The 27876-nt window shown below is 39.8% G+C and overlaps 1 protein-coding gene across 4 annotated transcripts in view; it reads right to left on the reverse strand.

Annotated features, from left to right (window-relative positions):
* Window positions 1–27876, reverse strand: part of DNAJC13 (DnaJ heat shock protein family (Hsp40) member C13) — a 709325-nt gene that overhangs the window by 77748 nt on the left and 603701 nt on the right. For all 4 annotated transcript variants that reach the window (XR_008402530.1, XM_053714290.1, XM_053714292.1 and 1 more), the window contains 8 exons: window positions 17436–17549; window positions 14583–14699; window positions 3216–3393; window positions 2878–2969; window positions 2648–2747; window positions 2006–2080; window positions 1445–1557; window positions 95–264 (listed from right to left, as the gene is read on the reverse strand). Coding sequence is in view for 3 of the 4 variants with exons in the window: in XM_053714290.1 (XP_053570265.1) it covers window positions 95–264; window positions 1445–1557; window positions 2006–2080; window positions 2648–2747; window positions 2878–2969; window positions 3216–3393; window positions 14583–14699; window positions 17436–17549 (959 nt within the window). In the remaining variant the exon portion in view is untranslated. The remainder of the gene's footprint in view (window positions 1–94; window positions 265–1444; window positions 1558–2005; window positions 2081–2647; window positions 2748–2877; window positions 2970–3215; window positions 3394–14582; window positions 14700–17435; window positions 17550–27876) is intronic.

Genomic DNA, 27876 nt, shown 5'->3' on the forward strand with positions numbered 1-27876 from the left:
CAAAAGAATGTGAAAGAAAGCCAACTCCATGATGTTTTATAAAAAGTGTATGGAGAGTGCCAAAAGAAAGTTACAGAATTCTATTTTTACTTACTCTAACATCATTTCTCTAACTGTTGTAGAGACTTTCTCCCTTGAGTTGTCATTCCAGATTAATTCAGGATTTTCATGGGTTCCTTCAAATATATGTACAGCAGCTTCAGGGTTGTCCCGCATAGCATCCATAAATACAGCTGGCAAAAACTTCATCAGTGCAATTCTAACCTTCAAAAACAGATACAAACATGAAGTAATAGATGTTAAGTTATAAAAGAAAAATAACAGGGTTTCTCAAACTTCGGTGATCTGTGAACCACCAATCAATGAAGTGGATTCAGCAACCTGAATGGAACATCTGAATAATTCTCATAGATTTTGATAAAATTTATGATAAACAGTATTCAAATATAGCATGTGAAATGTCAAATTACTTGCAATATGTCTATCCCTAGCTAAAAGTCAGGTAAATGTCTTTGGGAAGCCCTGGTTAATACAATGGAACAAATGTAGAACAAAAGAGAATTTAATAACTACTATTGCCTACAGAGAATGTAGCAGGCAATGCTTGTGAACGTGAAGGTCTCTCCCTCCAAGATACATTTGGTAAAACCTCACAATCCAATCTATCAGATTTTAAGCAACTACGAGGATACCCCTGCTGACCAACAATCCCATCATTTTTAAGGTTGTTTCCTAGTAATAGAGCAAACCCACTTAACACTCAAGTAATATTTAACAAAACACAATATGACTGAATTTACAGCCCAACTAATACTTTACAGTTTAATTGTGTGAGGTACTTTATTTTTTGCTGTTTGCAACAAAGCAAATACATGAAACAAATAAATGGGGCAAAATACATTTCGGGTTGTGTCACCATAATTTGCTGTTATCAAGTGATCAAATATATGTATATCCCTATACAACATTTTCATGATGAACACATTAATTTAACTTAAAAGGACATTACGTGCAAAGTATTTTCAATCATTAATATGAAAGATTGTGAAGTAAAAGCAGCCGAAATTTATACTAAAATAAATACAGCTGTATCCCCCGTGTATTTCTTAATGCTTACTGAGTTATGAGTATGTCTATTAATGCTGATTGGCTACTTCCTGCTAATGTTCATATGTAAATTATGCTATTTTATGTAAATGATAGAACTTTTTGAGGACACTGTCCCTTTAAGAGATAGACTATGCATTTTTCCAGAAGCACATGCACATAAACACATTTTTCCAAACATAAATACTACTCATGAATAAAAGAAATGGTATTAGTGTTAAGAGTGGTGTAAGGCCCCTTGTTTTAAAACTTTTTCCTTCTGGTTGAGTGCAGGAGTCTAGACTTTTTGGTTCACCCACTTCCTTTTTTGTACTTTGTATATGGAAATACTACTCACCTTAGGGCCAATAAGCTTGTCTGTAGTCATTTTGGCAAACAGCTCGGCAGTCTGGGATCGTACTTGAGGGTGAGTGGAGTTGCAAAACATATCCAACAAGTAGATTAAAGCACCTGCAAAAAATGGGTTTGTTATAAATACTTTCTGATCCAATGCTTGCTGTTCCTGTAAATTATGTAAACGTAAAGGTAATTTGTAAACTGAAAAAAAAAGAAAAGAAATGATCAATTGCTATTAATAATTAGATGACATTAGCAACTAACAGCTTTGTGAAATAAAAGATCACAAAAGATCTGTAATTGGCAACTTTAAAACTCACTGAATCCGTTGTCGTTTACCACAGCTTTATCAGCATAACTAAAGCTACAAAATATTTTATTGCAGGCATTGTTGTAGGGTTTGCATCATCTTCTTCATATATTATATATATTACCCATGCCTGAATGGAAACGTAGCTAATTTCTAAACTTTTTAGGAATTCAGCATTTTGAATTCATCATTATACCTTTATCTTTCCTTACATTTATACAAACCACTGTATGTAGGCAAATAAATTACTACCTTTTGCCATGGCCTCCTTTATTATTTTTGTATTGGATGTCAAGGCATAAAGAGTTGCAAGAACAAGCTGCCGACCTAAAAAATAAAATGTAAAACAGTGTAAGCGGGTAAGAGAAATGGGGAGCGGACAATAATCACCACACTGTGTTCAGCAGGACCCAAAGCAAATATTCATAGTCAGTACAACCCATAGTCATCCAACAATTCCTTTGAGGAAGCAATAACACTATTTTCACAGAGGGCCAGATAATCTAAAGCTCTTTAAACAGACAAGGTGATCTAAAAAGCCTTGTCAGCATGGCCGGGTCCCACAAAGAATTTTGGAAATGCCAGTTTTGGATTGAGAGATGCTTGTCTCTATAAGCAGGGCTCTGAATGTGAAGGAGAGACTCCTTCATTGCAATATAAGGTTTTAAAAAAACGATTTTGAGTGATTTTTCTCTCCATTCTGGTGAGTTTTTCATCTTTGGCCCAGAAAGGGATAGAGATGGTGAGAGAGAGAGTGGGAATGAGGAGAGGAGACAGAGGAGAGAAGAGAGACAGTGGAGAGGAGACAGAGAAGCGAGAGAGAAAGGGACCCTAACAATAGCAAACGACAGATAACAATTCATTTAGTAACAAATTATAGATTAGATCACTTACTTGTTGGCAAGGAATGCAAGAGAGACAATAAGCTGGACAGAACCAAAGACTCTGCAATGTTATTTACACATTCTTGGTTGCTGGTAACTATATTGACAACCTGCCAGACATTAAAATAAAAAGTGAACACGTCACCAAATATATATTAGGTTTAATAATTGTAGGCAAGAAACACATTACAAATGATATTTACAAGCATTTCATCGATGTAAACTCTATTTTTCAATTACCTCTAATGCAAGTTGCTGCACCTTGCCAGCGCCATGGACTCGCAACAATGAAAATAATAATTTAAACTGCCCAATGCATTCAGTCTCGGAGCCTGTAAACAAACAAAAAATTATTCTCCTTTCATGGTTTAAATTTGTTAGGTTACAGTGATGAGCCAAAAATGAATGATGGATTAAGTCATAAAGGAGCCGAAAACGCAAATAATTATTATTAAACACTACATGAACATTTTGAACTATAATTCTGAATTTCCTTTTCAATTCAATAGATTGTTTACACACTGAATAGTATCATACTGAACTAAATTTCCTTTTTTATACACAAAAGCTCCCCTTACCAGGGTTGTGCTTAATGACATTCCTTAAAGCTTCCAGAGCCATCTCAACCCGTAGTAACCTGTCTCCATGCTGATCAGATTCTACTTTTCCAGTTTGAGTCATGGCCATTAATGTGTAGAGGTACTGTGCTTGGGAACCGATGTAATCTAGCAGGCTAGCCGCAAATGCTTTTGGAAGCTGTGTATAAATATGAGAACATAACATTTACAACACATCCCACAAGTGTTTAAACTGGCTACACTACAATTGTTACAAATGCATGACTATCTGTAATAGACTACTTCCTCTAAAACTATAAATGGCGTTACAAATAAAGCAGACTATATTTATGAGAGCACAGAAAAGCACACATTTACTTTATATTATTAAACATTTAAAGATTATTTGTCTCTAAATTAAATAACTTATATTTAGGTAACCATGCTTAAGAAAACTGAAAAACAATACCCATAGCTTCACTTAACAATGCAAGCCCAGTTTGAAATAAAAGCACAAACAGAACAGTATAATATGACATAACTGACGTTAAAGTATTAAAGTGAAAGTCAATTGTAACGTTGTACAAACGCTAGGATTGACTATTGAAACAAATAATCATGAATTATAAGATACTTCATGTAGAAAGCTCCTTTATTTGTTTCAACTGATCGCCGTTCTTAGCTGCTACAGCAGCCCGCGGCTAAAAAATTTTTTTGCCAAGAGGTGATGTTTTCACCTCTTAGCCAATAACCTTACGGTAAAATCCGGCTTGGCGCCCATGGGAGCCGGATTTAACGCACAGCTATTGACTTATAGGTGAATTTTTTTTTAAGCGTGGGCTGCTGTAGCAGCTAAAAACAGCGATCGGTTGAAACAAATAAAGGAGCTTTCTATACAGTATCTTATACGTCATGAATGAAAGTCCCCTTTATTTGTTTCAATAGCTAATCCGAGCATTTGTACAACGCTACAATTGACTTTCACTTTAAGCTGAAAACATACACACACAAAAAAACAAAAACACACACAGCAATACTTTAAATATAAACTGATTTATTTCATACACTTTCATTTGAAAGCATTAGTTTTGTTCCAGAAAAATACCAACTCTGCAAAAGATTTTATTTATCATGTCACTTTAATAAATTTTGATGAAGACATTATTTTTATTATTCTGTGATGTCAAACATTTATTTAAATGGACACAATCACCAAGACAAAACAGGATTTTTATTCTTACCATACTAAATGCAGCAGGAGAGCATTCATTACTAATGGATAAATATTAAGCTGCAACTTGGGGAAAAGTAAAAACTAAAACAAACATTTGGACTGGGAACTACCTGTCCACTTTTCTATCACTGCAGTTTTATTGTCTAGTCAGTTAAAGGGAAAAAAAAAAAGAGGAAAAGAAGTAAAGGAGCAGCCAGAGTAGAAGGGAAAAAGAGAAAACCAAAACTTTGGTAGTGTAGCTCTTCATATGCTCAGAAAACAGAATGTAAGTAAACAAAGAGATGGAATGGTTTGTATAACATTCCCATTTTTGGGGTGTTTTCCGGCAGCTCTGTGTTAGGTTGCAATATTAAGTGTAGCTTATACTCAGCTGAAACATTGATGGTTATCAGCTTAAGCTATCTAACTGCAATATCTCTGACGTTGTGACAGAGTTTGCTGAACTGTTTGGTATAAATCTTGTGGGTTCTATGCAAACAAATATTTGACTGGCCTTACTGGTTGCACTGCTGCATTGTGTACCAAATTTTAAATCAGCTGAAATAATAATTCCCAAGTTCCGTTCCTCTTTGGTAACAGTTAGAAGACTATAATCTGCCTTTGGGTTTTTGGATACTATGTGCATAATTTTGCTCTTGGCAATATTAAATTTCAAATCCTATTAATTAGCCCAGTCCTTCAATTTTTTCTTTTTTTAATATCACTGTTCATTCGATCCACCCCTCCTGGATCATCAACTCTGTTACAAATTTTTGTATCATTATCAAACAAGCAAACCTTCCCCTGAAGCCCACTTCCAATATCACTGATAAACAAAACAGGTCCAAGAATGCACCCTTGTGGAACACCACTAGTAGCTGACCCCTCATTTATATGTACTCCATTAATTTAAACCCTCTGCCATATATCCTTAAGCCAGCACTCTACCTACTTAACAATCTTAGCATCTACTCCAAGGCAATATATTTTGTGAATAAGTTTGTTGTGTGGGACAGTGTCAAAAGCTTTGTTAAAGTCTAGATATGCAACATCTACAGCTCATCCCTGGTCTAATTATTTTAGTTACATGGTCAAAGAAAGAAATTTTAGTCTGACATGGTATTCCAGCAGAGAAAACATGCTGTCATTTGACTTCTAAGTTGTTTGTCTTAAGGTAACACACAAGTCTTTCCTTTAAAAGAGTTTCTATTAATTTCCCTGCAATTGAGGTCAAACCGACTGGCCTATACGTTAGCAGAATCTTTCCTACTACCCCTTTTATGAAGAGGGACTACATTGGGAATTTTCCAGTTTTTTAGAACAACTCCTGTTAACAGTGACTGATTAAATAAATCAGCTAATGGAGTAGCTATTACAATTTGAAGTTCTCTTAGAACCCTTGGATGGATATTATCTGGACCCACAGACTTAATTACTTTTAATTTTTGATAAGGCACTTGAAACCTTTTACTCTGTAAAAAGAAAAATACTACTCACATTATTCAAAGTAACATCCCTTAATATAATTTCACTATCTTTACAATCTGTTGACAACACTGAACAAAAGTAATCATTTAGACAGTTTACAATTTGTTTATCTCCTTTCACTACTCTATCATCAGTCTTGAGTCTTACTATCCCTCTGTTAGTTTTTCTCTTTTCACTGATATATCTAAAGAAGGGTTTGTCACCATTTATTTTTACAGATTGTGCTATTTTCTCTTCTGCATCAGCTTAAGCCCTTCTGATTAACTACTGTGTCATCTTTTGTTGGTTTCACCATGTTTCCAGGCCCGGCGCTTGGCATAAGGCATGTTAGGCAGATGCCTTAGGGCGCTTAAGTAGAAGGGCGCAAAATTAGAGAAACACCATTGTGATTTTTTTTTTTACATTTTGAACACCATTGTGATTTTTTTTTTTTACATTTTGCTGTTACAAGCATTAACGCTCAAGTTCTTCAGCTCTAGTCATGTTCCTAACCTGTCACAGCACCAGGAACATGACCGGAGAGGAAGAGGGAGGAGCCAGTCAGCAGCAGTCATAGCTAGGAAGAGAGCGGGAAGACAGGCAAGAGCGCAACAGGCAGAGGCAGCTAATTTAAAAACACAACTCAAAAGATCTAGGAACCGGGTAAGTTTGCCTCTGGTGTTTATTGGCAATGGCACAGTGGCAAGGAAGTAGCAGGACAGGTTTGATTTAAAGTAAGTAGTAGTTAACTAAACTACCATGCTGCGTTCAGAAACTACTGATATGCTCTATATACCGTGCATGCTCAGAGTCAGCACAATATATAAAGTATATCTGTGGTTAGGAAGTTGTTTCTGAACGGAGCATGGTAGTTTAGTTAGTATGAGTTAAATGCAGCTACTTCTTCTTCTTACAGTGACTGAGGCTCAGCTGCAGACTGCTTGTTTCCCACTCCCCTTTAGAGCTGGCTAAATTTACATTATTACACAGGAATGATTTTAACTTGTACTAGTAGTTAAAATAATTCCTGTCCGTGTCCTGTGTAAGGATATAAATTTAGCCGGATCTAAAGGGGAGTGGAAAAACAAGCCATAGACAGCCGAGCTTAAATCACTGTAACAACAAGAAAAAGGCAAAAGCAGCTGCAGGTAACTGGCCTCCTCCCCCAGTCACCCTTCTGTAGCAGCCGATAACCTCCCCTGGATAGGATTCCTACAAGTTTTTTTGTGCTGTGTTTTCTTATCTGCTGCACTACTTCCTCTGCAGGAATGCCATTTATTAAGGCAGTGGTTCCGTGTCAGCCTTTAGCAGTCATTGTCATGATTGTGATTTGTAGCAGAAATTAGTCTGAAGTTACAATAAAGATAGCAACAAGATGGAAGTTCATAGCATTAGAACTTGAATCATAGTATTGCCTGAAAAAAAAATGACTTTATAACTGTTCACATGCACAGAAAAAGGTTTATTGGAAACTGGGTTTATTGATATAATGTATACCAGACTGTCCTTGGGTTTTACAACACTCATCACCCTGCAGATCACCCAGCAGCTAACTCACACAGCATAAAGCTTCCTATGCTATCTGTGTGCTTTGATAAGCATCTCTCTGAAGACTAATACATCCCAGGGGGAGGGGGTGTTAGAGCCCTTACTTGCCTTGTTTAACTATTCATAAACAAAATAGTTTTTAGGACATTTCATTTGAGCAGAACTGCAAAAGGAAAACCATTTCCCTATGGAAGAACTTTCTGACTCATGTTTTGGCAATGAGTTTCATATTATTTGGTAATGAGTTTCATAATGGGGTTATAAAAAGTTTTTAAGGATATACCTTTTTATAATTTTTTCTTAAGAATGTGAAGAAAAAAGGCAATGGCAAGAGCTTTTATTTAAATTGGCTGTATGCACTCTGCTTCACGAAGGGAAGCAGTCATAATACATTGTGGCATAAGGCATGTGGAAAAGATATGTCCCCCTCCCTTATTACCTATATCTTTTATTTATATATATATATATATATATATATATATATATGAGATAGATAGCAATTAATGGGCAGAGCCATCTAAGGGGTGGGGCTCATTGTCGGGGTGTTATGGTGTTGTGGCGGGGGATTGGGGGCGTCAAAATACACCTTCGCCTGAGTAGGCAAAAATCCTTGCACCGGCCCTGCATGTTTCCCTATCCTCTTCTGAGCCAGCAAGTTTGAATTTTTTATATTTAGACTTTGTCTTAACTGCATGTGCTATTTTTTTTGAAAACCCTATTGGTTTTCTTTTTCTTTTAAAAACACGCCTAATACAGTGTTTAGTTGCATCTAGAATAGTGTTATATATATATAATATTCCCACTAAAAGCTAAAAGGAGAAAAGGTGTAGATGATGCCTCTCAAAGTTGTCAACTCTTCCTTGACTTTTCTCTTGCTTCAATTCTACATGTTAGAGGGGTAGATGGGGTCCAAGTAACTACACCTTTTTTGTTGATGAGGAAGATTGGAGATGCAATGTACTAATTTATCTTTCATCTAGGTATGTTGCTATGGCTTCTGCTAAAGAAGATTCAAAGCCACAGGGAAAAACAAAGTTGTTATGAACATAGCTTCACTTAACAATGCAAGTCCAGTTTGACATAAAAGCACAAACAGAACAGTATAATATGACATAACTGACGTTAAAGTATTAAAGTGAAAGTATTAAAGTGAAATTCAAAGTCACAGGGAAAAAACATAATTTATGTAAGAACTTACCTGATAAATTCATTTCTTTCATATTGGCAAGAGTCCATGAGCTAGTGATGTATGGGATATACAATCCTAGCAGGAGGGGCAAAGTTTCCCAAACCTCAAAATGCCTATTAATACACCCCTCACCACACCCACAATTCAGTTTAACGAAAAGCCAAGTAGTGGGGTGTTAAAGAAAGGAGTAAAAAGCATCAACAAAGGAATATGGAAATAATTGTGCTTTATACAAAAAAAATCATAACCACCACAAAAAAGGGGGTGGGCATCATCGGCTCTTGCCAATATGAAATAAATGAATTTATCAGGTAAGTTCTTACATAAATTATGTTTTCTTTCATGTAATTGGCAAGAGTCCATGAGCTAGTGACTTATGGGATAGCAATACCCAAGATGTGGAACTCCACGCAAGAGTCACTAGAGAGGGAGGGCAAAAAAAAAAAAAAAAAAAGCCATTTTCCGCTAAATTTTTTTTTATCCACAACCCAAAATATAAGTTTATTCTCATAAATGAAAGGAAAAAACTTAAATCAAAAGCAGAAGGATCAAATTGAAACATCTGCCTGAAGAACTTTTCTACCAAAAACTGCTTCCGAAGAGGCAAATACATAAAAATATGCTTTGCAAATCTGACCAACTGAAGCTTCATTCTTAAAAGCCCACAAAGTAGAGACTGATCTAGTAGAATGAGCTGTAATTCTGAGGCGGGGCTTGACCCGACTGCAAATAAGCTAGCTGAATCAAAAACTTTAATCACGAAGCCAAGGAAACAGCAGAAGCCGTCTGACCTTTCCTAGAATCAGAAAATATCACAAATAGACTAGAAGTCTTGCTGAAATCTTTAGTAGCTTCAACATAATATTTCAAAGCTCTTACCACATCCAAAGAATGTAAGGATCTCTCCAAAGAATTCTTAGGATTAGGACACAAGGAAGGAACAACAATTTCTCTATTAATGTGGTTAGAATTCACACCCTTAGGTAAGAATTTAAATGAAGTCCGCAAAACCGCCTTATCCTGATGAAAAATCAGAAACGGAGATTCATAAGAGAGCGGATAATTCAGAAACTCTTCTAGCAGAAGAGATGGCTGAAAGAAACAACACTTTCCAAGAAAGTAATTTAATGTCCAAAGAATGCATAGGCTCAAAACGGAGGAGACTGTAAAGCCTTCAAAACTAAATTAAGACTCCAAGGAGGAGAGATTGATTTAATGACAGGCTTGATACGAACCAAAGCCTGCACAAAACAATGAATATCAGGAAGTTTAGCCATCTTTCTATGAAATAAAACAGAAAGAGCAGAGATTTGTCCTTTCAATGAATTTGCAGACAAACCTTTATCCAAACCATCCTGAAGAAACTGTAAAATTCTAGGAATTCTAAAAGAATGCCAAGAGAATTTTTTGAGAAGCACACCATGAAATGTAAGTCTTCCAAACTCGATAATAAATCTTTCTAGAAACAGATTTATGAGCCTGCAACATAGTATTAATCACTGAGTCAGAGAAACATCTATGACTAAGCACTAAGCGTAGTTCCATACCTTCAAATTTAATGATTTGAGATCCTGATGGAAAAACGGACCTTGAGATAGAAGGTCTGACCTTAGTGGAAGTGGCCAAGGTTGGCAACTGGACATCCGAACAAGATCTGCATACCAAAACCTGTGAGGCCATGCTGGAGCTACCAGCAGCACAAACGATTGCTCCATGATGATCTTGGAGATCACTCTTGGAAGAAGAACTAGAGGCGGGAAAATATAAGCAGGTTGATAAAACCAAGGAAGTGTCAATGAATCCACTGCTTCCGCCTGAGGATCCCTGGACCTGGACAGGTACCTTGGAAGCTTATTGTTTAGATGAGATGCCATCAGATCTATTTCTGGAAGTCCCCACATCTGAACAATTTGAGAAAACACATCTGGGTGGAGAGACCATTCTCCCGGATGTAAAGTCGACTGAGGTAATCCGCTTCCCAATTGTCTATACCTGGGATATGAACCGCAGAAATTAGACAGGAGCTGGATTCCGCCCAAATAAGTATCCAAGATACTTCTTTCATAGCTTGAGGACTGTGAGTCCCACCCTGATGATTGACATATGCCACAGTTGTGACATTGTCCGTCTGAAAACAAATGAACGGTTCTCTCTTCAACAGAGGCTAAAATTGAAGAGCCCTAAAAAATCGCACTGAGTTCCAAAATATTGACTGGTAATCTCGCCTCCTGAGATTTCCAAACTCCTTGTGCTGTCAGAGATCCCCAAACAGCTCCCCAACCTGAAAGACTCACATCTGTTGTGATCACAGTCCAGGTTGGACGAACGAAAGAGGCCCCTAGAATTATACGATGGTGATCTAACCACCAAGTCAGAGAAAGTCGAACATTGGGATTTAAGGATAATAATTGTGATATCCTTGTATAATCCCTGCACCATTGGTTCAGCATACAAAGCTGGAGAGGTCTCATATGAAAACGAGCAAAGAGGATCGCGTCCGATGCTGCAGTCATGAGACCTAAAGCTTCCATGCACATAGCTACTGAAGGGAATGACAGAGACTGAAGGTTTCCGACAGACTGCAACCAATTTCAAAGGTCTCTTGTCTGTTAGAGACAGAGTCATGGACACTGAATCCATCTGGAAACCTAAAAAGGTTACCCTTCTCTGAGGAATTAAATAACTTTTTTGTAAATTGATCCGCCAACCATGTCTTCAAAGAAACAACGCTAGTTGATTCATGTGAGATTCTGCAGAATGTAAAGATTGAGCGAGTACCAAGATATCGTCCAAATAAGGAAATACCGCAATACCCCGCTCTCTGATTACAGAGAGTAGGGCACCTAGAACCGTTGAAAAGATTGTTGGAGCTGTCGCTAGGCCAAAAAGCAGAGCAACAAATTGGTAATGCTTGTCTAGAAAAGAGAATCTCAGGAACTGATAGTGAGCTGGATGAATCGGAATATGAAGATATGCATCCTGTAAGTCTATTGTGGACATATAATGCCCTTGCTGAACAAAAGGCAGAATAGTCCTTATAGTCACCATTTTGAAAGTTGGTACTCTTACATATGGATTCAAAATCTTTAGATCCAAAACTGGTCTGAATTAATTTTCTTTCTTTGGGACAATGAATAGATTTGAATAAAACCCCAGACCCTGTTCCTGAAACAGAACTGGCATGATTACCCCTGACAACTCCAGGTGTGAAACGCACTTCAGAAAAGCCTGAGCCATTACTGGGTTTACCGGAATGCGTGAGAGAAAAAAATCTTCTCACAGACGGTCTTACTCTGAATCCTATTCTGTACTCCTGAGAGACAATACTCTGAATCCAATGATTTTGGACCAAATTGATCCAAACATCTTTGAAAAATGTTAATCTGCCCCCTACCAGCTGAGCTGGAATGAGGGCCGCACCTTCATGCGGACTTGGGGGCTGGTTTTGATCTCTTAAATGGCTTGGTTTTATTCCAATTTGAAGAAGGCTTCCAATTGGAAGCAGATTCCTTGGGGGATGGATTAGGTTTCTGAAAGGAACGAAAATGGTTAAAAGCTTTAGATTTACCCTTAGGTTTTTTTATCCCGAGGCAAAAAAAACTCCCTTCCCCCCCAGTAACAGTTGCAATTATTAAATCCAACTGAGAACCAAATAATGTATTACCTTGGAAAGAAATAGATAGCAATCTGGACTTAGAAGTCATATTAGCATTCCAAGATTTGAGCCACAAAGCTCTTCTAGCTAAAACAGCTAAAGACATAGATTTAACATCAATTTTAAAATAAAAAATTGCATCACAAATGAAATTATTAGCATGTTGAATCAACTTAACAATGCTAGACAAATTATGATCTGATACTTGTTGCGCTAAAGTATCCAACCAAAAAGTTGAAGCAGCTGCAACCTCAGCCAAAGAAATTGCAGGCCTAAAAGATGACCTGAATATAAATAAGCTTTCCTTAGATAAGATTCAAGTTTCCTATCTAAAGGATCTTTAAAAGAAGTACTATCTTCCGTAGGAATAGTAGTACGTTTAGCAAGAGTAGAGATAGCCCTATCAACTTTGGGGATCTTTTCCCAAAACTCCAATCTAACTTCTGGCAAAGGATACCGCATCAGGAACTGGAAAAACCTCTGGAATAACCACAGGAGGTTTATAAACAGAATTTAAACGTTTACTAGTTTTAATATCAAGAGGATTTATCAGTGTCAATATCTGAGGCAGGATCTTCCGAATCAGATAGATCCTCATCAGAGAAGGATAATTCAGTATGTTGCTGGTCATTTGAAATTTCATCAACCTTATGAGAAGTTTTAAAAGGCCTTTTACGTTTATTAGAAGGCGGAATGGCAGACAAAGCCTTCTGAATAGAATCAAAAATAAATTATTTTAAATTTACAGGTATATCTTGTATATCTTGTGCATTAGATGTTGAGGGAACAGCAACAGGTATAATGAACTACTACCGATGGATACATTTGCTGCATGTAAAAGTTTATCATGACAACTATTACAAACCACAGCTGGAGATATAATCGCCACAAACAAACAAATGCACTTAGCTTATCAGGCAGCAGGGATCCAACAGTGAATTCTGAGACAGGATCAGATTGAGACATCTTGCAAATGTAAGAGAAAAAAACAACATATAAAGCAAAATTATCAATTTCCTTATATGGCAGTTTCAGGAATGGGAAAAAATGCAAACAGAATAGCCCTCTGACATAGCAAGAGGCAAATCGGAATGGGGTATAAGATAATGAAAATATTTGTCGCCAAGTATGACGCACAACAAACAGGAAAATATTTTTTGGTGCCAAAAATGTCCGGAAATGACACACTCGCATCATAGATTACACAATCTTGTGAAAGGACCCGGCGTCAACTAAGACGCCGGAAATGACGAATTGAGTCAACGAACGTAATTTCGCACCAAAAAAATCTCACGCCAAGAATGATGCAATAAATTTTAGCATTTTGTGCCCTCGCAAGCCTAATTCTGCCCGCTAATTTGAAAAATGACAGTCAATTGAAAAAAGACCACACCCCAGGTAAGAAATACATTTCTAAAAAATGCATTTCCCAGATATGAAACTGACAGTCTGCAAAAGGAAATATACTGAAACCTGAATCATGGCAAATATAAGTACAATACATATATTTAGAACTTTATATAAATACATAAAGTATCAAACCATAGCTCAGAGTGTCTTAGGTAATGAAAACATACTTACCTGAAGACACCCATCCACATATAGCAGATAACTGTTTCAGTACTGGTTTGGCTATCAATAGAGGTAATGGAATATGAGAGTATATCGTCGATCTGAAAAGGGAGGTAGGAGATGAATCTCTACGACCGATAGCAGAGAACCTATGAAATAGATCCCCATGAGGAAAACCATTGCATTCAATAGGTTATACTCCCTTCACATCCCTCTGACATTCACTATACTCTGAGAGGAAACAGGCTTCAAAAATGCTAAGAAGCACAAATCAACGTAGAAATCTAAGCACAAACTTACTTCACCACCTCCATAGGAGGCACAGTTTGTAAAACTGAATTGTGGGTGTGGTGAGGGGTGTATTTATAGGCATTTTGAAGTTTGGGAAACGTTGCCCCTCCTGGTAGGATTGTATATCCCATACGTCACTAGCTCATGGACTCTTGCCAATTACATGAAAGAAACATAGTTGTTATGAACTAGACAGGGAAAGTAGTATAGGTGAAAGCAAAACAGTACTTGAAGCCCACTCTTAGAATAAAGGGACACCAAGTGTGGACAACAATGACTGTTAGGGAGGTTTTGATGATCAAAACTGGGAGAGAAAAGTGATTGTTGGGTTAACATCAAGCCACCTTTTCTCCAAAGGGTGGATTGATGTTAACCCAATGCTATAGAAACATCTAGTGCTTTACATGCAAAGAATAAGAAAACTTCTTATAATATAATAATTTGGTGGTTTACCTCAAGCTGGAAAGTTGGCTGCTCATTGTATACCCGTACAAAGATCTCCCCAACAATAAGTTCTTTGGAGTGGTCACTGTAAACAAATTCTGCTCCATAGCTTTTATCACAATCTCCCTGTAAAAAAATGTTCGTAGGAACCACAAATAGATACATAATCAATAATAATAAATTAATTTGTAGTACATGGTCCATAACATAATTCACAAACTGATATCCATAGCTCCTTATTCTGATGTTAAATTTATATAAAACGCCACCACTGATACCATCCTGTCTTACTTGGAACATGGGCAAGAAATAAAATTAACCACAGCTAAGCCCCACATTTTTCTTTGGTAATTAAAATAGAGCATGAGATTTAAAAAAAAAAAATCCAGTTTACTTCTATTATCAAATTTGCTTCATTCTCTCTCTATCCTTTGTTGAAGCAGCAGCAATGTTTGACTAAGAGCTAGCTGAACACATGTGATGAACCAATGAAAAGATGCATATATGTGCAGCCACCAATCAGCAGCTAGCTCCCAGTAATGCATTGCTGCTCTTGAGCCTACCTAGGTATGCTTTTCAACTAAAGATACCAAGAGAATGAAGCAAATGAAACAATAGAAGTAAATTAGAAAGCTGTTTATTATCACAAGCTCTTTCTGAATCATAAAATATTTTTTTTTTGTGATTCGTGTCCCTTTAACCCCTTAAGGACCAAGGACGTACAGGGTAAGTCTTACAAAAACTGTGACTTAACGACCAAGGACATAACCTGTACGTCCTCAGGGGATTCTATATTGAGGCATCACTGCAATAACTTTTTTTACCCACCGATGCAGAGAGCGCAACTCTGTGGCCCTCTCTGCATCGGCCAGCGATGGTATCGATTGTTGGTGGGTGGGAGCCATTGCAGGGAGGCGGGTGCGCGGGCCCATCGCTGGAGAACTTCTGGCCAGCAGTGGGAAATGACTTATTGGTGTGCGCGCGGGGTAAGGGTGTTGTCGTGTGTGCGCGAGGAAGGTGGGAGAGGGAGGGAGGGGGGAATAATGTTAGGAAAGGGATCTAGGAGGGGGAGGCTACACTACACAAAAAGTGGGATTTCTAAACAAAAATGGCAAATTTTATTGCAAAGTGGGTACTGGCAGACAGCTGCTAGTACCAAAAATGGTGGCAAATAGTTAGAGGGGGGAGGGTTAGAGAGCTGTTTGGGGGGGCTCAGGGAGGTTGCGTGGTAAGCGGGGATCCTACACGGCAGAAAATATATAATTTAAAAAAATAAATAAAAAACAAACAAAACCTTTTTATTTTTATACTGGCAGACGTTCTGCCAGTGCTAAAGATGGTGGTGACAATAGTGAGGTGGGGGAGGGAAGAGATCTGTTTGAGAGTGGTCAGGGTGGGATCAAGGTGTGCGATGTGTCAGGTGGGAGGCTGATCTCTACACTAAAGCTAAAATTAACCCTTCAAGCTCCCTACCAGCCACCTAATTAACCCCTTCACTGCTGGGCATAATACAAGTGGGGTGCGCAGCAGCATTTAGCGGTTTTCTAATTAACAAAAAGCAATGCCAAAGCAATATATGTTAGTGAAAAAGTTAACTTTTTTTTTTTTTAATTTGATCGCATTTGGCGGTGAAATGGTGGCATGAAATATATCAAAATGGGCCTAGATCAATACTTTGGGTTGTCTACTACACTAAAGCTAAAATTAACCCTACAAGCTACCTAATTAACCCCTTCACTGCTGGGCATAATACAAATGTGGTGCGCAGCGGCATTTAGTGGCCTTCTAATTACCAAAAAGTAATGCCAAAGCCATAAATGTCTGCCATTCCTGAACAAAGGGGTTCTCGGAGAAGCATTTACAACCATATGTGCCATAATTGCACATGCGGTTTGTAAATAATTTCTGTGAGAAATCTAAAGTTTGTGAAAAAGTTAGTAAAAAGTTTACTATTTTTTTTATTTGATCGCATTTGGCGGTGAAATTGTGGCGTGAAATATATCAAAATGGGCCTAGATCAATACTTTGGTTTGTCTACTAAAAAATATATATACATGTAAAGGGTTATTCAGAGATTCCTGTGTTAAAATGTAACTTGCATGTAAACATTGCATATTTCTAAACTCAGGGAAAAATTTAGAAACTATTTAGAATGGGTGTTTTTTGGTGGTTGTAGATGTGTAACAGATTTTGGGGGTCAAAGTTAGAAATAGTGTGTTTTTTTCAATTTTTTCATCATATTTTATAATTTTTTTTTATAGTAAATTGTAAGATATGATGAAAATAATTATATCTTTAGAAAGTCCATTTAATAGCGAGAAAAACGGTATATAATATGTGTGGTACAGTAAATGAGTAAGAGGAAATTTACAGCTAAACACAAACACCACAGAAATGTAAAAATAGCCCTGGTCCCAAACGGTAAGAAAATTGAAAAGTGCTGTGGTCACTAAGGGGTTAAAAGGACATTCAAGTCAAACTAAACTTTAATTATACAGATAGAGCACAATATTTTAAGCAACTTTCAACTTCACTTACATATAAATCTACATATCTAAATGTGCCCAATGTTTTTATACACACACTTCCTGAGGCACCAAATCCTACTGAGCATATGCAACTCTCACAGGATATATGTATATGCATTTGGGATTGGCCGATGGCTGTCACATGATGCATTAGGAAGGTAAATGTAACTAACTGACACTTGTCCGGAAAAAATCTACTACTTATTTGAAATTCAAACTAAGTGCTTTTACATTGTCTATTTATTATGCATACATTGATTATGCTATTCTACTGTGTTTTGTGTCCCTTTAAGTATATTAGCAATATTTTATAAAATTGACATGGGAGACTTACCCTTCTGGTCATGCTTTCTTGCTGAGATTCAAGAAATTCTAAAAGTTCTGCTCTTGTTCCATTGTTCCATATTAAGTATGGGCTTTCAGAGTTACTATTTAGCATCTTTAAAATCTGAACATACAAAAATAAACCAAGCTTTAGTTATTTTCTGCTTTTAGTCATTCACTATTTAATACTAGTATTTTACAGAGATGAAAAATGTTAAAATAAATATATGGTGGTTGTGTGAATTATAGTTAATAGTTTAATTACTTAATTCAGATATATCCTTTTTAAGATAAAAAAAGAACCATTAAGTAAATTATTCCTAGCACTGTGCAGAACAAAGCATTGTATTACATTCAAAATATATTCAGTATACACCACTCTTACAGCTATTTGTGGTTATTTTCCAACACAAATGCTTCCTTAAAGGAAAAGTAATAGTCAAATTACAAATGTGCATTTGTACATTATAATGTATTAATTTTTTTGCAATATACCGTATTTTTCGCTCCATAAGACGCACTTTCCCCCCCCCTCAAAAGTAAGGGAAAATGTCTGTGCGTCTTATGGAACGAATGCAGGCCCTGCGCTTGATCTAGGGCGGCAAATTTTGGGAGGCGGCACTTTTTGGAGGCAGTCATCGCGCTTAAAACAGATGGAAAAAACTGTCCACAGCGCGCTAATGCATGAGGCTAGGATGCTTGAGTCGGCAGCATATGGAGTGAGACAGTGAGTGAGTACCGTAGTTTATTGAACAGACCCACACACTCTATTTGGGAACTTTATTGCTGGCATTAGCTTTTATTTTTATACCGCCATACTGCCCAGCAAACTACTGGCTCCATTTATAATTCTGCATGCTGGTAAGGTAACTGTAGATGCTTGCTATGCAGAAGCTACTGGTATATATTTTCAATATATAGACGCTTGGCCAGGGGTTTAATTGCATGCACAGTAGCGCCTCTCTCTCTCCTGCTTGTGTGTCCGCTTCAATTGATGTTTATGGGTTATTATGGCTATGCAAAATCATCACGAGAAATAGAGCCGGTGTCAGATAAGACTTATCTGACACCGGCTCTATTTCTCGTGATGATTTTGCATAGCCATAATAACCCATAAACATCAATTGAAGCGGACACACAAGCAGGAGAGAGAGAGAGGCGCTACTGTGCATGCAATTAAACCCCTGGCCAAGCGTCTATATATTGAAAATATATACCGGTAGCTTCTGCATAGCAAGCATCTACAGTTACAATCAATTGTAAGCCGCAGATAATGGATTGCAGTCAGAAGGCTCCCGGTCCCGCCTCCAGCAAACGGAAGAAGTGAGAAACTACGGTATATAAAGTTAAAATGAAGCGTTTGAATAAACGCTTCATTTTTAACTTTATATCACCAGTGACCAGGCGCAGGGTGAGGGTCCCATCTTGCTGGCTGCAGTCCTTCCCCTCAGCATTCTCTGCCTACTGGACTGGTAGTGTGACACTGTGCCTACTATCGGCACAGCGCGGGAAAAAGAGCCGGTCAGTGTAAACTGTAAGCCGCAGCAGTGCACCACCATAAGAAAAAAATGAGTGGCTCCCGGTCCCGCCTCCAGCAAAGGGAAGAAACTACCGGTATATAAAGTTAAAAGGAAGCGTTTATTCAAGTACAGACTGTACTTGAATAAACGCTTCTTTTTAACTTTATATACGGTAGTTTGATGATTCTTCTTCCCTTTGCTGGAGGCGGGACCGGGAGCCACTCATTTTTTTCTTATGGTGGTGCACTGCTGCGGCTTACAGTTTGATATCAGTACACTGATCTGAGACTGGCTCTTTTTCTCGTGCTGTGCCAATAGGCACAGTGTCACACTACCTGTCCAGTAAACAGAGAATGCTGAGGGGAAGCAGGACTGCAGCAAGATGGGACCCTTACTCTTTCTCTTTATTAGTAATTTAAAATATGCTGTGTCCCTGCACTGGTTATTGTATTTATCTCTCCTTCCCTTCTCTACCTGGCTCCTTCCTCTCCCTCCTTCCTTCCTTCCTCTCCCTCCCTCCTTCCTTTCTCTCCCTCCCTCCTTCCTCTCCCTCCCTCCTCTCCCTCCCTCCTTCCTATCCCTCCTTCCTTCCTATCCCTCCCTCCCTCCTTCCTCTCCCTCCCTCCTTCCTTCCTCTCCCTCCCTCCTTCCTCTCCCTCCCTCCCTCCTTCCTCTCCCTCCCTCCTTCCTCTCCCTCCCTCCTTCCTCTCCCTCCTTCCTCTCCCTCCCTCCTTCCTTCCTCTCCCTCCTTCCTCTCCCTCCCTCCTTCCTTCCTCTCCCTCCTTCCTTCCTCTCTCTCCCTCCCTCCTTCCTCTCCCTCCCTCCTTTCTCCCTCCCTCCTCTCCCTCCTTCCTCTCCCTCCCTCCTTCCTCTCCCTCCCTCCTCTCCCTCCCTCCTTCCTCTCCCTCTCTCCTCTCTCCCTCCCTCCTCTCTCCCTCCCTCCTCTCTCCCTCCCTCCTCTCTCCCTCCTCTCTCCCTCCCTCCTCTCTCCCTCCCTCCTCTCTCCCTCCCTCCTCTTTCCCTCCCTCCCTCCCTCCTCTCTCCCTCCCTCCCTCCTCTCTCTCTCCCTCCCTCCTCTCTCCCTCCCCTCTCCCTCCTTCCCTCCTCTCTCCCTCCCTCCCCTCTCCCTCCCTCCTTCCTCTCCCTCACCCTCTCTCCCTCCTCTCTTCTCTCTCCCTCCTCTCTTCTCTCTCCCTCCTCTCATCTCTCTCCCTCCTCTCTTCTCTCTCCCTCCTCTCTTCTCTCTCCCTCCTCTCTTCTCTCTCCCTCCTCTCTTCTCTCTCCCTCCTCTCTTCTCTCTCGCTCCTCTCTTCTCTCTCGCTCCTCTCTTCTCTCTCGCTCCTCTCTTCTCTCTCGCTCCTCTCTTCTCTCCCTCCCTCCTTCCCTCTTCTCACTCCTCTCCCTCCTTCCCTTTCTCCCTTCCTTATCTCCCTCCCTTATCTCCCTCCCCAACAGAATCTTAAATGCCTAGGGCAGCACAAAACCTAAATACGCCCCTGGTTAGGGTTAAGGGTTAGGGTTATTAGGGATAGGGGTTTAGGGTTAGCCCCCTCACCTTGGCACATCAGGCATCAGGAAAAAGAAATTATATATTTTTTTTCTTGTTTTCCTCCTCTAAAAACTAGGTGCGTCTTATGGTCAGGTGCGTCTTATGGAGCGAAAAATACGGTATATTTGAAGTAGTAAACATACATCAGTAAAAGCTATTACTGATTCAGTGCTGGTGGCTTTTATGACACAAAATGAGTCGCCACTAACATAATGAATGCCACCAATGGCTTTCTAAGCAGGAGAAGTGCTTGAATGAGAGTGCATGGGACGTGTATAGCATATGTGCATATGCTGCGAATAGAGGTGTGCATTCAAATGCATTCTGTGCTCATTCAGATATTAGTGTGTTGTACTTTTACAAGAATAAATGCGGCTCTGAAAAGAGACGAGCGACACAAGCAGCTGCCTTCTTCCGCATTCGTATGCTACCTAAGTATCTGAATGCATACCCCTACCACTGAAACAGTGATAGCTTTATTACTAGATTAATGTTTAAATTATGTCCCGTTAATTGTGTACAGTTTATTTTTTTTAAATTCTCCTGTTTCTAATAAAACAAAAACAGAATTTATGCTTACCTGATAAATTACTTTCTCCAACGGTGTGTCCGGTCCACGGCGTCATCCTTACTTGTGGGATATTCTCTTCCCCAACAGGAAATGGCAAAGAGCCCAGCAAAGCTGGTCACATGATCCCCCCTAGGCTCCGCCTTCCCCAGTCATTCGACCGACGTAAAGGAGGAATATGCATAGGAGAAATCATATGATACCGTGGTGACTGTAGTTAGAGAAAATAAATCATCAGACCTGATTAAAAACCAGGGCGGGCCGTGGACCGGACACACCGTTGGAGAAAGTAATTTATCAGGTAAGCATAAATTCTGTTTTCTCCAACATAGGTGTGTCCGGTCCACGGCGTCATCCTTACTTGTGGGAACCAATACCAAAGCTTTAGGACACGGATGATGGGAGGGAACAAATCAGGTCGCCTAGATGGAAGGCACCACGGCTTGCAAAACCTTTCTCCCAAAAATAGCCTCAGATGAAGCAAAAGTATCAAATTTGTAGAATTTGGTAAAAGTGTGCAGTGAAGACCAAGTCGCTGCCTTACATATCTGATCAACAGAAGCCTCGTTCTTGAAGGCCCATGTGGAAGCCACAGCCCTAGTGGAGTGAGCTGTGATTCTTTCAGGAGGCTGCCGTCCGGCAGTCTCATAAGCCAATCGGATAATGCTTTTAAGCCAGAAAGAGAGAGAGGTAGAAGTTGCTTTTTGACCTCTCCTTTTACCAGAATAAACAACAAACAAAGAAGATGTTTGTCTGAAATCCTTAGTAGCTGCTAAGTAAAATTTGAGAGCACGAACTACATCCAAGTTGTGCAACAAACGTTCCTTCTTTGAAACTGGATTAGGACACAAAGAAGGCACGACTATCTCCTGGTTAATATTTTTATTAGAAACAACTTTCGGAAGAAAACCAGGTTTAGTACGCAAAACCACCTTATCTGCATGGAACACCAGATATGGAGGAGAACACTGCAGAGCAGATAACTCTGAAACTCTTCTTGCAGAAGAAATTGCAACCAAAAACAAAACTTTCCAAGATAATAACTTTATATCAACGGAATGTAGGGGTTCAAACGGAACCCCCTGAAGAACTGAAAGAACTAAATTGAGACTCCAGGGAGGAGTCAAAGGTTTGTAAACAGGCTTGATTCTAACCAGAGCCTGAACAAAAGCTTGAACGTCTGGCACAGCCGCCAGCTTTTTGTGAAGTAAAACAGATAAAGCAGAAATCTGTCCCTTCAAAGAACTTGCAGATAATCCTTTCTCCAAACCTTCTTGAAGAAAGGATAGAATCCTAGGAATTTTTATCTTGTTCCATGGGAATCCCTTGGATTCACACCAACAGATATATCTTTTCCATATTTTATGGTAGATTTTTCTAGTTACAGGCTTTCTAGCCTGAACAAGAGTATCAATGACAGAATCTGAGAACCCTCGCTTTGATAAAATCAAGCGTTCAATCTCCAAGCAGTCAGTTGGAGTGAGGCCAGATTCGGATGTTCGAACGGACCTTGAACAAGAAGGTCCTGTCTCAGAGGTAGCTTCCATGGTGGAGCCGATGACATATTCACCAGATCTGCATACCAAGTCCTGCGTGGCCACGCAGGAGCTATCAAGATCACCGATACCCTCTCCTGTTTGATCCTGGCTACCAGCCTGGGAATGAGAGGAAACGGTGGGAACACATAAGCTAGGTTGAAGGTCCAAGGTGCTACTAGTGCATCCACTAGAGCCGCCTTGGGATCCCTGGATCTGGACCCGTAGTAAGGAACCTTGAAGTTCTGGCGAGACGCCATCAGATCCATGTCTGGGATGCCCCATAATTGAGTTATTTGGGCAAAGATTTCCGGATGGAGTTCCCACTCCCCCGGATGAAATGTCTGACGACTCAGAAAATCCGCTTCCCAATTTTCTACTCCTGGGATGTGGATTGCAGACAAGTGGCAGGAGTGAGTCTCCGCCCATTGAATTATTTTGGTCACTTCTACCATCGCCAGGGAACTCCTTGTTCCCCCCTGATGGTTGATATACGCAACAGTCGTCATGTTGTCTGATTGAAACCTTATGAATTTGGCCTTTGCAAGCTGAGGCCAAGCCTTGAGAGCATTGAATATCGCTCTCAGTTCCAGAATGTTTATCGGTAGAAGAGATTCTTCCCGAGACCAAAGCCCCTGAGCTTTCAGGGGTTCCCAGACCGCGCCCCAACCCACCAGACTGGCGTCGGTCGTGACAATGACCCACTCTGGTCTGCGGAAGCTCATCCCTTGTGACAGGTTGTCCAGGGTCAGCCACCAACGGAGTGAATCTCTGGTCCTCTGATCTACTTGTATCGTTGGAGACAAGTCTGTATAATCCCCATTCCACTGTCTGAGCATGCACAGTTGTAATGGTCTTAGATGAATTCGCGCAAAAGGAACTATGTCCATTGCCGCAACCATCAAACCTATTACTTCCATGCACTGCGCTATGGAAGGAAGAAGAACAGAATGAAGTACTTGACAAGAGTTTAGAAGTTTTGATTTTCTGGCCTCTGTCAGAAAAATCTTCATTTCTAAGGAGTCTATTATTGTTCCCAAGAAGGGGACTCTTGTTGACGGAGATAGAGAACTTTTCTCTACGTTCACTTTCCACCCGTGAGATCTGAGAAAGGCTAGGACAATGTCCGTATGAGCCTTTGCTTGTGGCAGGGACGACGCTTGAATCAGAATGTCGTCCAAGTAAGGTACTACTGCAATGCCCCTCGGTCTTAGCACCGCTAGAAGGGACCCTAGTACCTTTGTGAAAATTCTTGGGGCAGTGGCTAATCCGAATGGAAGTGCCACGAACTGGTAATGTTTGTCCAGAAAGGCGAACCTTAGGAACTGATGATGTTCCTTGTGGATAGGAATATGTAGATACGCATCCTTTAAATCCACCGTGGTCATGAATTGACCTTCCTGGATGGTAGGAAGAATTGTTCGAATGGTTTCCATCTTGAACGATGGAACCCTGAGAAATTTGTTTAAGATCTTGAGATCCAAGATTGGTCTGAATGTTCCCTCTTTTTTGGGAACTATGAACAGATTGGAGTAGAATCCCATCCCTTGTTCCTTTAATGGAACAGGATGAATCACTCCCATTTTTAACAGGTCTTCTACACAATGTAAGAATGCCTGTTTTTTTATGTGGTCTGAAGACAATTGAGACCTGTGGAATCTTCCCCTTGGGGGTAGCTCCTTGAATTCCAGAAGATAACCTTGGGAGACTATTTCTAGAGCCCAAGGATCCAGAACATCTCTTGCCCATGCCTGAGCGAAGAGAGAAAGTCTGCCCCCCACCAGATCCGGTCCCGGATCGGGGGCCAACATCTCATGCTGTCTTGGTAGCAGTGGCAGGTTTCTTGGCCTGCTTACCTTTGTTCCAGCCTTGCATTGGCCTCCAGGCTGGCTTGGCTTGAGACGTATTACCCTCTTGCTTAGAGGGTGTAGAACTTGAGGCTGGTCCGTTTCTACGAAAAGGACGAAAATTAGGCTTATTTTTAGCCTTGAAAGACCTATCCTGAGGAAGGGCATGGCCCTTTCCCCCAGTGATATCTGAAATAATCTCTTTCAAGTCAGGGCCAAACAGCGTTTTCCCCTTGAAAGGAATATTAAGCAATTTGTTCTTGGATGACGCATCCGCTGACCAAGACTTTAGCCATAGCGCTCTGCGCGCCACAATAGCAAACCCTGAATTTTTCGCCGCTAATCTAGCTAATTGCAGGGTAGCGTCTAGAGTAAAAGAATTAGCCAATTTAAGAGCACGAATTCTGTCCATAATCTCCTCATAAGAGGTAACTTTATCTAGCGACTTTTCTAGTTCATCAAACCAGAAACACGCTGCTGTAGTAACAGGAACAATGCATGAAATTGGCTGTAGAAGGTAACCTTGCTGAACAAACATCTTTTTAAGCAAACCTTCTAACTTTTTATCCATAGGATCTTTGAAAGCACAACTATCTTCTATAGGGATAGTGGTGCGTTTGTTTAAGGTAGAGACCGCCCCCTCGACCTTAGGGACTGTCTGCCATAAGTCCTTTCTGGGGTCGACTATAGGAAACAATTTCTTAAATATAGGGGGAGGGACAAAAGGTATGCCGGGCCTTTCCCATTCTTTGTTTACAATATCCGCCACCCGCTTGGGTATAGGAAAAGCTTCGGGGGGCACCGGGACCTCTAGGAACTTGTCCATCTTACATAATTTCTCTGGAACGACCAAATTGTCACAATCATCCAGAGTAGATAACACCTCCTTAAGCAGAGCGCGGAGATGTTCCAATTTAAATTTGAACGTAATAACATCAGGTTCAGCTTGTTGAGAAATTTTTCCTGAATCTGAAATTTCTCCCTCAGACAAAACCTCCCTAGCCCCTTCAGACTGGTGTAAGGGCATGTCAGAACCATTATCATCTGCGCCCTCATGCTCTACAGTATCTAAAACAGAGCAGTCGCGCTTTCGCTGATAAGTGGGCATTTTGGCTAAAATGTTTTTAATAGAATTATCCATTACAGCCGTTAATTGTTGCATAGTAAGAAGAATAGGCGCACTAGATGTACTAGGGGCCTCTTGTGTGGGCAAGACTGGTGTAGACACATAAGGGGATGATGCAGTACCATGCTTACTCCCCTCACTAGAGGAATCATCTTGGGCATCATTTTCACTATCACATGCATCACATATATTTAAATGAGAAGGAACTTTGGCTTCCTGACATACAGAACATAGTCTATCTGATGGTACAGACATGTTAAACAGGCATAAACTTGATAACAAAGTACAAAAAACGTTTTAAAATAAAACCGTTACTGTCACTTTAAATTTTAAACTGAACACACTTTATTACTGAATATGCGAAAAAGTATGAAGGAATTGTCCAAAATTCACCAAAATTTCACCACAGTGTCATAAAGCCTTGAAAGTATTGCACACCAAATTTGAAAGTTTTAACTCTTAAAATAACGGAACCGGAGCCGTTTTTACATTTAACCCCTATACAGTCCCTGGTATCTGCTTTGCTGAGACCCAACCAAGCCCAGAGGGGAATACGATACCAAATGACGCCTTCAGCACGCTTTTTCAGTGTATCAGAGCTCCTCACACATGCATCTGCATGCTTTGACTCCCAAAAACAACTGCGCATTAGTGGCGCGAAACTGAGGCTCTGCCTAAGACTAGAGAAGGCCCCCAGTGAAAAAGGTGTCCAATACAGTGCCTGCCGTTTTTATTATCAAAATTCCCAGATAAAAACAACTCCTCAGAGTAATAAACCATTAAACATGCTTATAAAACAAACGTTTTAGCCCAGAAAAATGTCTACCAGTCTTTAAAGCCCTTGTGAAGCCCTTTATAAATTGTTATTAAAATGGCTTACCGGATCCCATAGGGAAAATGACAGCTTCCAGCATTACCAAGTCTTGTTAGAAATGTGTCATACTTCAAGCAGTAAAAGTCTGCACACTGTTCCCCCCAACTGAAGTTACTTCATCTCAACAGTCCTGTGTGGAAACAGCCATCGATTTTAGTAACGGTTGCTAAAATCATCTCCCTCTTACAAACAGAAATCTTCATCTCTATTCTGTTTCAGAGTAAATAGTACATACCAGCACTATTTTAAAATAACAAACTCTTGATTGAAGCAATAAAACTACATTTAAACACCAAAAAACTCTAAGCCATCTCCGTGGAGATGTTGCCTGTACAACGGCAAAGAGAATGACTGGGGAAGGCGGAGCCTAGGGGGGATCATGTGACCAGCTTTGCTGGGCTCTTTGCCATTTCCTGTTGGGGAAGAGAATATCCCACAAGTAAGGATGACGCCGTGGACCGGACACACCTATGTTGGAGAAATACACATTTAATATAATATTATTTGTGAATGTATAGGAAAAAAAACAAACAAAAAAATAATAATTTTTACAGATCATCAGATCTAAAGTTAACGGCACATATAGCTGCAATAAGCTAGAGATGGGAAGGCCTGGAAAAAAAACCCCGGAAAAATTGGGAAAAAAATAGAATAGTGTGGAATAGATTATTTTACAATGATAAATAATAGTAAAACTATAGAACATAAAGACCTTAATGAAAGACTTCTGAGACTTATGTAAAGTTTTAAATCATTGCAAGTTCTCTCAGCTGAAGACAAGCAAATTTTGGAATACAATTCAAGTACACTGTACTTCTCAACGCAATTCTCAAAGAAGAGAAAACAAAATGTATGCTTACCTGATAAATTTCTTTCCTTCCAGACATGGAGAGTCCACAACGTGATTCCAATTACTAGTGGGGATATTCAACTCCTGGCCAGCAGGAGGAGGCAAAGAGCATGCCAGCAAAGCTGTTAAGTGTAACCCCTTATCCCTTATCCATAATCCCCAGTCATTCAGTGGAAGGAAAATGGAAAAAGAAGAAACGCAAGGGTATAGAGGTTCCTGATGTTTAGATTAAAAAGAGGGCGGGGTCGTGGATTCTCCATGTCCGGAAAGAAAGAAATTTATCAGGTAAGCATACATTTTGTTTTCTTTCCTTTGACATGAAGAGTACACAACGTCATTCCAATTACTAGTGGGAACCAATACCCAAGTTAGAGGATACAGAATGAACAGGGAGGGAGGGAGGGCAAGGCAGGAGGACCTAAACAGAAGGCACCACGCTTGAAGAACCCTTCTCCCAAAGGAAGCCTCAGCTGAAGCAAAATCATCAAATTTGTAGAATTTGGAAAAAATATGCAAAGAAGACCATGTAGCTGCCTTGCAAAACCGTTCTACAGAAGCTTAATTTTTGAAAGCCCAAGAAGA

The sequence above is a fragment of the Bombina bombina genome, chromosome 5, assembly GCF_027579735.1.
Source record: "Bombina bombina isolate aBomBom1 chromosome 5, aBomBom1.pri, whole genome shotgun sequence".
Classification (NCBI taxonomy): domain Eukaryota; kingdom Metazoa; phylum Chordata; class Amphibia; order Anura; family Bombinatoridae; genus Bombina; species Bombina bombina.